The sequence below is a fragment of the Chinchilla lanigera genome, unplaced genomic scaffold, assembly GCF_000276665.1.
Source record: "Chinchilla lanigera isolate Chin_1 unplaced genomic scaffold, ChiLan1.0 scaffold00003, whole genome shotgun sequence".
NCBI classification, from domain to species: Eukaryota; Metazoa; Chordata; class Mammalia; order Rodentia; family Chinchillidae; genus Chinchilla; species Chinchilla lanigera.
Genome location: NW_004955404.1, coordinates 45094441 through 45107932, shown reverse-complemented (window position 1 = coordinate 45107932; position 13492 = coordinate 45094441). Strand labels below are relative to the sequence as shown.

The 13492-nt window shown below is 39.0% G+C and overlaps 1 protein-coding gene across 1 annotated transcript in view; it reads right to left on the bottom strand.

The window, feature by feature from the left end:
* Nucleotides 1-989: 989 nt before the first annotated feature.
* The window catches only part of Diaph3 (diaphanous-related formin 3), a 453636-nt gene continuing 441133 nt past the window's right edge, over nucleotides 990-13492 (bottom strand). The window contains 1 exon segment of the mRNA XM_005374208.2: nucleotides 990-2229. Coding sequence (XP_005374265.1) covers nucleotides 1967-2229 — 263 coding nt within the window. The 3' untranslated portion in view covers nucleotides 990-1966.

Sequence of the window (13492 nt, the reverse complement as noted above, 5' to 3'; positions counted from 1 at the left end):
TGGGTTTTAAAACCTAATGACACCATCAGCCCTTTGTTGAAGGGGCTACATCAAGGAAACAGCTCTAACAGGAAATGAGCTTTGGCATTTCATCATTCACTTGGGTGTTCCTCTCTAGAGCTACGGGTGTTTCCTTTCAGGCTGGAGCTGAGCCAGCTCCAGTCACTCTGGGAGAGGCAGTGCTGCATTCTGGCTTGTAAGAGGCCAGTGGTGCTGGCCTTGGACGCCTGGTCTTCTTGATCCGAGGCCCTCCTGCAGTTCCTCAGACTGATGCTGTGGGGCCTGACTGCTCTGCTTTTGGGCTCTCTGGCCTTCCTCTCCCCCTGGGCATCTGTGTCAGCTCTACCTGCCTTTATGCCCAGGGCTGCTTCTCCCCTGTGGCTGCTTCCCAGCCCCAGGACTCAGAGTGTTTACTTGTCGCTGGTATGTCCAAACTATCTGCTTAAATGTAAGTTTTCTTTCTGAAAAGCTAAAGTCTTTGTAAAATCATGTTAAGAACAGATATTTAGAATTCCTCCACTTTACTTCTCATCAAAACAGTCTGCCTTGCTGTTATGGCTTCCCTCTGCTTAATGTGTAAATGTTCTTCATCTGTCTTGATTTTTAAGACTTTTTTGGGGGATGGATAGGATTTGCAACTAGAGGTCAAAATGCACATTTCAGCTATACATAGAAGAACAAATTTATTTTTTATATTTTCTACGGCTAAAACTTGTTCCCCAGGATCTATAAACAGGGCCTGGTTCATAGTTCTAATTAACTAATTTTATTAACATGGAGCTGAAAGGAGGTGGCAACTTAAATAAGAAAATAAAAAGCAGTAAAGCTTACCAGGCTAGTTCCACAAAACTGCTTTTTAACCACAAGTAATAGAGCAGTCATTTACTTATTATAACAAAGCAAGAGAGACATTTAGACCACGTAGCATATTGCTATCGCCAGCATATCCACGGAATATGGGAAGAAGGGAGAGAAGAAAACAATTTTTTTCAGGTAGTGCAAGTAGTAAGTTTATTTTCTTTGACGTGGAATTAACAAAGGAATGATGCTGAAATGAGGTACAATTGTAATATTTGCATATGGAAACTTTCTTGAAACACTTATGTAGATCTTTGCTCAAGTTACTGATTGTCAGATCAAAGAAACTGAAATTTCAAGTTTATTCACTGGAATAAAAAATTCCATTACTTGGAACGTTTCAAAACGGCAACTTTAATTTGAAGTCATAATTACTGGGGTAGGGGTGGGGAAATCTCTTGGCTGAGACTAAGTTTTGAACGTCACTGTAATAATAATAATATATATATTTGTATAAAATGGATATATATTTATCCATTTTATGCAAAATCCCATGTATTTTGCAAGAAAGTGCACATACATTCCTATCGTGTTATTTTGGCAATGCACTGAAGTTCCTTTATAATCCCTTACGGGGTCAAGCTAACATGAATTCAACAGGAATGATAAAGAATTTACCAATTATTTCCTTATAGTTCAGAAATAGAAAATTATGTTCCTTGATGTTACTGGAGAAACCTAGGAATGTACGAACAGTAAACAGGGAATATGCATGCGTGTTGCAGCTGGACAGCAGGCTGATGATTTGACATTAATGTCCAAATAATAAAAGCTGCAGTGACTTGGAAAGATGGTTTTCTTAAGCACACATTGCTGAACAAGTGGGCACCTACCTGCTCTCTAAAGCAATATGTATAATTTAACCCCCAATTATAGATCAGATGAATACCAAGACCAAAAACAGCATTAAAGCCCACTGCAATCTTGAATAAGCCCAAACTTCAAGTATGTAGAAAGAGCACTGCAATTATGTATTTAGCTGTATGTTTCTAATATATATCATAATTTAAAACTATATAAACTCACTTATATAAAGGCATTTTTTTTCAAGTGTTATAGCTTAGAGTGTGGCTTTACATTTGGCTTAATGACTTTTTACCCGTCTAATTTATAAAGCTCGTAATCTTGCCAGCAGGGCTTCAACTTCGGGAATGGATTCGTTTTTAGAAACAGGGCCAAGAAGTTCCATTTCCTTTTTTCTGCTGCTTTCCACGGCACAAGCTTCCTTCTTCTCAGCTGCCTTGATCCTCCCTGTAGACGTCTGAGTGTCTGGATTATAATTAAGCTCCTTGGTGACCGGAATCCTTGGGGAGTTGCAATTGATATTGTAGTGTGAACATGACCCTCCTGTCAGCTGCACTCTCTGATTTTCTACAGTAAGGATGAAAGAAACATAAAACTTGTCACTTTGATAGCCAAGGACAGGGCACAATATAAAACATAAATTTAAAAGTTATTCTTCATAAACAAGTCCTCTTAGACACTGATGGCGAACCTTTTAGAGCTTTCAATGATAGAAACAGCCGGCTATGGCAGGCAGACGGTCAGCTAGCCACCACTGTCTTAGACTAAAAGAAAAGTGTATTTAAAATAAACATCAGAAGTTAAGAATACACGAAAATATATTTCATAAGCATTTCATTAGCAATAATACTTATTTTCTTCTTAGTTTATGCCTGAAATGCCCCTTATACGTTCCTCTCAAGGTTTGGTTCCATTTGTCACAGGTTTCTGCTTACACACCAGTTAAATAAAGAGGCATCCTTTACCCATTCCTCCTTGCACCCACCCTTCTCATGGCTCTCTCACCTTCCCCTCACCTTTTCCTTTATGGAATTCATGACCAGAAGAAACACCACATATTCATTTATTTGTCCACTGTCTGTCTCTTTACTAGAGTGCATGTTTGGAGACACCAGCAAAACTACTTTAAATATTGTTATGTTTTCAGTGACTAGAATTACTTTGGTCCAAAGTAAATGCTCAATTAATATATGCTGAGTAAAGAAATTTTCTGCCCACAGTATGACCCAAGATAAGTGTGAATACTAATAAGATTTACTTTCTTTTTGAAGAAAACATGGAAAGTTTCTAATAAAAAAATTTAAAAGTCAATAATTTCTCTTAAAAGGAATAATGAATTTAGTAAGCAAGATGTTAAAACTTCCTAGCAATCCAGAATTAAGTCATAAGCAAATTATCAAGTATATACACATACCTCCTGTAAGTGATGGTGACGCTACCTTACCAAGGCAGTTAGGAGAGAGATGCAATACCTAATGATTAAATGGTTCTGGCTGGTTAACTTTTCCAAAGAGAGCTAGATTTTTTTTTTTTTTTATGATTAAATGGTTCTGGCTGGTTAACTTTTCCAAAGAGAGCTAGATTTTTTTTTTTTTTTTTTAATTAAATGACTTTCATACTGCACAGCATCATGAATGATCTCAAAAATTTTACGAAACACATACCTCAATATTCATGTAACCTTGAACGGGGCTTGGAAATGGCTTCAACAAACTTGACATGACATTTAAAGTTTTTTGGTTATTCGCTGAGAGATGTTCCATTATCCCAACAGTAATGACTTTGGAGCACAAGCAGTCACTCATGACAGTGTGTTTTATGTGAGTGCTGAAAATTCTAACCGAAAACAGCTTGTACATTAAAAGGTGGCTGCTGAAGATATTTACTGCACTGTCATTTCCTGACCAGGGGCTTGCAGTGATGGATGAGTATTTCACACAGTTTCTTGGACAATCTCAACAAATTTTAGAAGCATGATCACCTTTGAGCTGTTAGAAGGAAATAAATACACTTTTCTTATCACTTTCTGTATCGGGTGGGCAATTGTTACTCAAAAATCAAAATCTAACAGAGCAGTGACTTTCTCTTAGAGCAGTTTATGTGCTGTAGCTTATAGTGTACTTCGTAGATGTACAGGACACAGTACAGAGGACATGGAGTTTCTATGACCACATAACAGTTTTTTCTAGCACCCACCTTCCTGCCCCAAAGAGTGTTTGGAAAGTGCATTTGCAGCTAAACGCAGATTTGTAGTCGGGTTACTGCTCCCTACCCAAACGACCCCATCATTTCTTGTCATATGATTTCCTGTAAGCTATTCCATCATGCCATCTTGAAGAAACTAGTTTATTTTGCTACTGAGCAACTCTAGTTAAATGTCTGATTGCAGAGAAAAGGTTAGGCTGCCTAAGCTATGGACCTGTAATATGAAAAACAAGAGTACATGAGATTTTAAGGTAAATTTGGGCTGAAATCCGAGGTTTGAACAGGTGATGAACCCCTCTGACTTTCAGATTCTAACATAATCAACCTTAAGGAGAAGCTGTGAGGAGTACGGGAAATAATGTGGGTGATACGTACACGGCACTTAAGTAGGACACGGAGACATGTTGAGAATATTTTTTCTCTAAAGATGAAGGTTAGAACACAAGCTTTCCTTTCTTGCCTCTTTCCTTGCTTTCTCCCACCCAAGGCTTGGGGCCCATTCAGAGGCGCCGACCTCTCTGACCTTCCAGTGATTGCACCAGCGAGGGCTAACAGCATCTTATGAATAGCTTGGATTCATGCACCACTTTTACTTATAACTCATTTGCTGCACTTTAAACATTACCACCCTCACTTTATGGATTGTGGGGTAAATGCGAAAGGTTAAGCCAGTTGCTTAGACTCAGTTAGTAAGTCAGTGGCAGAAGCCAAATGCTGTGTCTCTAGTGACACAAAGGCCAACCTCAAGAAATTTGAAAAGCATTTTGCCAAAGAAAAGTGCTAAGTAATTCAAAGCAGTTTCATAATGACATCCTGTATGGATACTCAGAAATGCTTTCTTACACACTGGATCTTCACAATAATTTCACTTTGATTGATTGACTATCTTTTTGAGACAGGGTCTCGCTGTGCAGTTCAGGCTGGCTTGAGCTCACTTTGTAGCCCAGGCTGGCCTCGGACTCACAAAGATCCTCGTACCTCAGCCTCCCAAGTGCTGGGATTACAGGCATGCGCCACCACACCCGGTCATTACAATACTTTTATACCTATGTAAACTACCTTGCCACAGGATTCCAAGGTCACACACAGCCTCCTGTTTGTTCTGGTCTCACTTTCATTCATGACTATGAATTTCAAACGTGACCTGGATTGCACTGGAATTCCCTAATCCATTCTTTCTTCCATTCTCACGGAGAGCTATTTCATAGCTTCTCTTTTCAAACCCCCAACATGATTTCCTGCACTCTCCTTTAACTCATTTATAGTAGCAAGGAGAACCCTGTTACCTCCACATAGCACACACATATGTTCCTCTCCTCTGAATCCTAGAAGACCAACCTTCCGTGTTCCTCTCTTAGGACAAACTCCTGGATGTGCCCGCTGTCACAGGGCCTCTTCCCTGGCAGCCGCAGGGTCCCTATCGCACTGTGAAGCTTCCTTCTCCACAAGGTCGTCCCATCTCCTCTGCACATAGGCATGTTGTGATTACCCAGATCTTTAGAGAAAAGCAAAACAACAACAAAAACCCAAAAAACTACTTGTCTCCAGCTACTACCTCACTTCTGGGCTCCCTTTAGAGTAAAATGGCTTGAAAGAATTATCCATGCTTATTGGATTCCTCTTCGCTCATTTTCCCTTTGAACCCACACTAACGATGCTTTTGACCCTTCACTTTTCTCAAGTCATTTCTTGTCAAGATCACTAATGAATGGTGTGTTGCCAGAAGTAAGGATTGCATATCCATTCGGACATCTCAGTTCCCCTTTACTGAATCTATACCAGATCCAAGGATGAAACGCCCAGCAGAGCCTCGGTTTTTCTTTCCGTATGTGGTCTTTGAGCTTCTTTAGAGGCTAAGGTGAATAACAATGGGTGGGCCAGTGCAAGCAAGAGCATTTCTACTCTTTGAGCAACTCAAATAGCTGTAGGGTTGCTTCAGGGACAAAAGGATGACAGAATAACTAAGTTGGTATTTAATGCCTCTGCACTTTCAGGTAGAAAATCTTTTATGAGAAACAACAGATAGGATGATATAAAAAGGAAAGAGGCCGTTTCTGAGGCCTCTGAAGAAGTAATGGCATTGCATAAGGTGTTCTTATAGGATAAGCTGGCAGCTCAGGAGTTTCTAGATCACAACTCTTACCCGCAGGACTCACATTTACCTCCCAGCACGCCCAAAGCCCGGATCTGGTCCTTGGTTTCTTTTCCCTTTGTTCCCAGCCACTGGGAGACTAAAACTGTGAACCCAGGGGGCCACATTTTCAATGGTAAAACAGCTGAGGCTGGGAGGGAAGAATCACCTATCCCACTGCAGAGAAAATGGTTTCAGGTGGAAAAAAGCTCTCAAGTTGGAAGTTCATTTTTATAGAAAAATCTTAATATAATACTGATTTAAGGTCAGGTCTCTTTCACTATGATGATTATTTTTAGTTTGTTTTGTTTGTGAATTTGTGTGGGCTGAACTGCAGACATAATTCCATGCAAATACAGGTTTTTTGTATCTAAATGGCTGACTTCCAAAAGAGAGGGATGACAACCCTGTAAATCAGAGAGAACTCTGCGTGGGTGGGTGTTCCACATAGATGTTCAAAGGCATAAATAAATTATGTCAGTGGGCTCATTCTTTACATATGAAATTAGTTACAAATACAGCATCACACACACACAGTCAATGAAAGGAAGGCTGGGGAGGCAATAAAAGGAGAAGCACTTCTATTTCCCCCCAAATCTACCAACACACATTTAATAATGAACACTAAAATATACTAAGGCCAAGAAAGGTGATAGTTTAATTCCTTAGACAGTATGTTTGTACTATTTTATGAATCAAATCCCAATAAGGTATTATAATTGATGTCTGTCTGTGATATATCTAGGATTCCTGCCAATACCCAGGGCCACTGGTGATGGTGTTAACGACAGGTAAAAAACCAGCTGCCATGCTTAGTACCAAGTCAGTACGGGGATCTAATTCATTCATCTTGTAGTTGTATTTCTGGGGAAGTAAACAAGATAACAATATATGCTATTTTCCTTTAAGGTGAGAAGATTCCTTATTTCAATTTAATACCCCATATGATTCTTACTATACAGATTGATCTGGAGCCCCACCATTCCCTGAAACTGAATGAAAAGCTGAAAACTGTCAGGAAACTGAACAACTCTTAAATACAGAGATCTTACTGGTCTAACCATCATGGCTATAAACCATATCCAGAATAGACACATGGCCTTTGGCAGAGCAGAGATTTGGATGACAAAGAAAGGTAAAAACAAAAACAGAAAAATAATACCAACCCAACCTCCCCCGCCTCAAACTCCACCAGCCCATGTCACCATTTGCATTGTTTCTTGAGAAACACAGAAGACAGGAAACTTGGGAAGAACTAAATATAAATATGTGCCTTGGCATTTAATGGGGGGAGTATTTCAGCCAGCAGTTGCTATGCTTCTGGAGTTAGTAGAAGGCTAAGGCCCTGGCTCACAGCCCTTGGGGGAACCCTCTCCACTGCAGGAAATATCAGTTATGGTTCTGAAAAAGGCATCCTTCCCTTTAAGTCAGTATTGATTCTCCATCACATTGTGGTTCTAATGGGCACTGGCTTCTTAGAAGTGCCGGCTCTCAGATGAAAAATAAAATTGAGCTGCTGCCTTTTGTGTTCAGTGGTGAGCCAGTGGCAGCCCTGACAGGTGGGAGAATATAGAACTCCGCTGTCTTAAAAATGACTGCACCCCTCCCCAGTCTCCCTGAAATGTGATCGCTCCTCACAATTCTTTCCCTTTTGATCTTAACCATTACTTTGACCTACTAAGTAGCTATTTTGTTTCACCCCAGCAATGGCTTTACTTTGGTGCAAGAAAAAAAAAACATGTAATAGAATCCAGGCTCTATGTGATAGTGATGTATGTGACAAATACATATTTTTAATCTGTGTAATAACTAAAGTTTGCACGGGCTGCTAGCAGCCCATATCCCCCCCGTGGTTTTCCTCACTGGTGATTTACTGAGGCCAGAAATACTTGTCTTCCCTTGGTTTCACTTTGCTGTTTATTTTAGCTTATATATTGAAAATACACAAAAATGGTAAAAAGAGCAAAGGAACATTTTATGTATGGTTAAAATCTTTTAGGAATACCAAGAAACTCTTATTGAAACCAATTATGTAAAAACAAAAACAACTAAAAAAAAAAAAAAAAACCACTTACTCCCCATAGCTGAACAAAATAGACACAGAAGATGATTTTGTAAAATAAGATATCTCAGGATAGAGGAGATACCTGACAATGAGCCAGATCCGATGTTCTTTGTATTTTTTATTTTATTTTATGTTTTTTTGTTTTGTTTTGTTTTGTTTTTCCGGTACTGGGAATTGAACTCATGACCTTGCGCTTGCCATGCAGGCGCTGTGCCACTGAGCTAAATCCCCAGCCCCCGATGTTCTTTGTAGAAACGCATATTTAAACTTATTCTCTATCACCATCTTTTAAAGTTGGAAGGCAGCACTGTTACTTTGCCATTTCCTGTGCTGGACCTTCCTAACTGAGCTCAGGGCTGGAAGAAACCTCCAGATGATACAGTACAGGCTCCGAGCACAGCACAGGATATGCAGGCTGGGTCCAGCTTCTTTGTTCTGAAGACACATTCAACTACCTACCTTATCATTTCCTTTGGGGGGAAGACCCCCACACCTGTATTTCTAGCCCTAGCAACACAGCTTCAAAATTGGGTCTGCATGGCCTCCCTAAACATTTCAACATGAATGCCCTCTCATTACTTCAAATAACACATTTTCAAACCAAACTTTCGTGTCCAAAACTGCTTCCTCTTCATACTAATTTAATGAAACCCACCAGAGCATCTGCCAGTTCTGCTATTGCTGAGAGCTGTTTCAGGCTACCATGTTTTGTGATCATTGATACATGGCTTAGTGACTACTAAGTGAATATTCCTAGAACTGCCTTTCAGCTGGTAGATAGCAGATAGTATACAGTTTGATCTGCTGACCTGGTGTTTCACAAAGAAGAGGGTAGATCAATAACACAGGGGTATGATTTAACAGGATGGTTAATAAAACATAGCATATATCCAATTAGGTCCTTCATATGTTATTTAAAAATTTTTTATAAGAATCTTACAAAATAGGTATTAACATCCCCATACAGTATTATAGGTGAGGAAACTGATGTTTAGAAAAGCCCATGAATGGCCAAGGCTGGACAGTCTTTGCTATTTGTCCCTGGCAAAATCTATGCAAATGCCAGTACACTGTCTTAGTTACTTTTCTTGTTGGAGAGGCAAAATACCCAACACCCAAAGTCAAAGGAGGAAAAGTTTATTTAGCTCAGATTTTGTAGAGGTTTCAGTCCTTAATCGGCAGGGTCCAAGGCAGGATGACTTGGCAGAGGGGCATCACAAAGAACAATTCATGGCACCCACAAGGTAGCAAATAACAAGGGAGGGAGACAAGACTCTTTCTGTTCCTTACATTGTATGCAGGCTACCCACCCCAAGGCAGGTGTAGAACTCATACCCTTAATCCTAGCCAGAACTATGCCAGACCAATCAGTGGAGTGATTTACTAAACATACACCCTTAATCCTAGCATCACACACTCTAGATTCAGCCACCTCTGAAAAATCTCTATGCCTGCCTGAGGCTTTGAGGGGAGATCCAGACACAAACCATAACATACGTGGTTAGAGCATGGCAAGGAGACATACTGTGAAAGAGAAAAAGTGCTTCACTACAACAAAGGGTTCTGGAAAAGGGTGATTCCCAGTGCTAATGAGCAGGGTACTATCCCACAAAGTAGTCGGCTAAGTAAATACCTTAGGACCTACCCATTATTCTCAAGAAATTTCTAAACAATATCTTATAGTGTTATTTTAAGTATTTTCATTTACTTTTTATGTTTCTTAATTCAACATTATTTCAAATGTACAGATGTTTCTATGGGTAACATACTATTTCTACTCAAGTTCATTTTGATTCAGATAATCACGTAAAACAGGATCATGGAATCTTTGGACTGAATGGAACCATCTAACCAACGCTTAAATTCCATTTATTCAGTTCCTATCAAGTTGGATGTCCAACTGAAAGTCCTAAATTTGAAGAAGAAAGGCTTCACTATCTCATATGACATTTATTCTTCCTTTGGACAGCTCTGTAAATTACTTGTTTTACCCTATGTTCATCTAGCATTTCACTAACATTTACTTAATAAAACTGTGGTAGAAAAAAGTAATTCCTCTTTATCCCATTCTTTCAGCTATTGAAAATAAGCATCCTATTCCTCAAATCTTCTCCACGCCAAACAGCTGTAGTCTCTTCAAGTTCCCTTTGAGATCAGGACTTGGGTTCTGGGTAATTCAGTGAGTGTTGAGTTCTCTATGCTAGGTGCTAAATCTCTGAAAAGTTTAGGGTCCTTGTTATTTCTGCTATGAACATGCAATATCATATCTATTTAGTAATTCAAAAATTCTGGAAACAACCAAAAACAATTAAGGTATCCAGTACTATAAAATTCATGGTTATAGCCTTTAAAATGTCCATATAGCTGCTCTTTGAAACTGACTGTCAACTTATGCTTAGTAAGAATCTGTTTAGAACTATCTGATTTTATTCATTAGAGAATTCAACCCTGGGGTACATTTGTGTTGAAGACTATTTTCTAATAAAATAATTTCATATGTAACTGTATATCCAGAAATGTTACTTCTCTCCAGCCTATCACTAAATAAATATGACATGAGCCATATCTACACCTAGTAATATGTGCAAGCAGTAACAACACTGCCTCATATTCACCTACCTGTGGACACAAGCCCCCGAGGGCGGGCATCTTGTCTGTTTAACCCACTGTTGTATTGCCAGGTCTTAGCACAGTGCCTGTCTTCTAACTGACACTTTATTCCTTTTGTCTTGAGTGTAGAAACTAAGCATAGCATAGTCTTACTATGTGGTTCACTTAGTGTTTTCTGTTAATCCAAAGAAAATACTTTGGAAAAGTGGTAACAGGATAAAGATTAAGGTGATGACATATTTTGGTTTAATTATTTTTGCTTTCTGGCACCTTGAGGACTCACAATTCAGTCTAGAACAGCCCTGCACAATGGAAATAAAGTAAGCCATGCATGTGGGCTACATGCAACATAAAGATTTCTGGAAGCCACATTACATGTTGAAAAAAAGTGAAATTAATTTTAACAATGTAATTTTACCTAATGTCTAATATTACTTCAAAAATACATTGATGATGCGCTTCTTAATTTCGATCAGTCATATTTTAAGAGCTCAAGAGCCTCTTCTGATTGTTGGTTAGCATACTGGAGAGTACAGCTCTAGAACTAGGAGTTTCTAAAGTGCTGCTAACCTGTAAAAATGTTGGAATTGAGTGTCTTTACAGAACATTCCAGAAATGAGAAATTTTATCTCAAGTTGGATTTGTATTATTAAAAAGCTAACAAATGCTACTAAAGAGAATTCAGGAATTATGACAAAAATAACTTTTAAAACTTCAACTTTTAAATTGAACTTCCCTTACCCCTGTATAGATTAGTAAACTTGGCTTTTTCTGTGTCAGAGACTGCATGCTAATCATGGGTAAGTCATAAACTCAGTATGTGCTAAACGTGTGACACTGGACTTCATATAGAAGTATAGAATGAATTGCATAAATATATCTTTAATATTAGGGGAAATACCCAGAGCTATTGAGCTATTGAGTCAATACAGTGAAAGAGCACTTACTAATAGGATCAGTTATTATAGAAGGAAAAATAATCAAGTGAAAATATAATGTTCTAATTTCATTATGATTGCATTTTATATGAAGGAACAGTTACACATTTCTTGGTAATTTAGATTTTGTGAATGGCAAAATGGACGAGGGCTAAAGATTAAAAATACATTCAGGAAATTTGAATTTTAATAATGACGAGCTGACTGACTGCCACTCCTGTCGATATTCTGACATGTTAATCCAGCTGCCTGAGCATAAGGGGATTAGGTTGCCCTTGAGAGATTTTTCTACTTTTACCTCACAGTTTCGTACATGTTTTGTTAATCGTGAGAATCAGAGGGATCTAACTTACCAAATGTGATTCGCTTCCTTTCCAAAATGAAGTTGGCCTCTATTCCTTGCCATTCGCTTGTTCATATCGGATTAGAATCTGTGTTGGGGTGGGGTTTGCCGAGTTGCCACTGACTGACCCCCACAGACCTGCCGCTTCTGATTACTCTGTTCACGGTATAGCAGCATTACCTTGTGCTGCACTGGTGGTACCAAGTCTCATGAAATCTAAAACTATTTCTGAGATGTGTTTCACGCATTTCTAGAAAATGAATGAAATAAAGGAAGCTGGCAAGTCGCAGCACTACCTTGGAGAGCGGCTCAGGCTAGTACACTACTGCCTCCTACTGTCGGTTTGAGGAAAGTGAGTCCATCAAAAGACCTCACTCAACCTTGTAGATTTATAGTAACTGGTCTTCCCCTAAAGAACAATTTGCACAGGTGACTTCCGAAGAAAGGTTAATGTGTTCTGAATTTCTCAGAACTCATTCCCTACTTCAACTATTAGATCTGGGAGAAAAACCTAGCAAGCACCTTAAGTATAGATCTTACTCCACTCCAAGAAAATTATTTTTAAAGGTAATTCACAAGGCACCTGTTCTTTTAAAATTCTATTTCACATTATTCTGCTCATTTTTACATTTTCCCCTTTATTTGTTTTTTTGTTGTTCTTGTTTTGTTTTTAGAGACAGGATCTCACCATGTAGTGGAGGTTAGCCTTGAGCTCAATTACATAGCCCAGGCTGGCCTCAAACTCACAGCAATCCTCCTGCCTCAGCCTCCTACATTTTTATCTTCTCCCCCATTCATTACAAGACCTTAAATCATATCTCTAAGGAAAAGTCAAGAGAAAAAATTCTATATAATTTGAAAATCTTTTAGTAGCATCATTCAAATAAAAATATTAACTCTAGCATAAGATTTAAAATAATATAGTAGAAATATAACAACTCATTAAACATATGGAGGGAGAGCATGACAGCTGACAGTAAATATAAATTACTCACTTCTACAATAAGCACATTTGGGTTAATGACTTGGGTGCTGGTTATAGCGTCCCTTGTTCTCAAACTGCAGTCTGATTTCAGATGGTTTTGGCTGAGTTAAAAAATATCAACCCTCATATTAAAGGTGAGAATTTTGATCAGCAAAATAAGCCAGGCAAAGAAGACCTTTCTTTGAAGCTGTTCCCTTTTAATGAGGAAAACAGTAAAAGGAAGAGGTCAATGTCACTTCACTTGTTTTCTTGCAACTAAAACACCAGGTTTGGTTTCTGTGAAACCCTAGGTTGCAGTAAGATTTCTGAAAAATCGGTTTCTGTAAACAGCTCATTTTTAATGCTGCCCTGGCTGAGCCTGCGCTTCCTAAGACTCTGTGGACACACAAACCGGATCCGACCACACAATTCCCTCTTTCCGTTTACTGCTATAGACTCCTGCCGCAGGCTTCTGCGCCAGCAGGGACTGTTAACTCAAAAGACTTGCTTCCACTGTCTTTCTGGGGCTTTGGATACCTCCTGTCTCCATGGTAACATGAAACACAAAGCACCA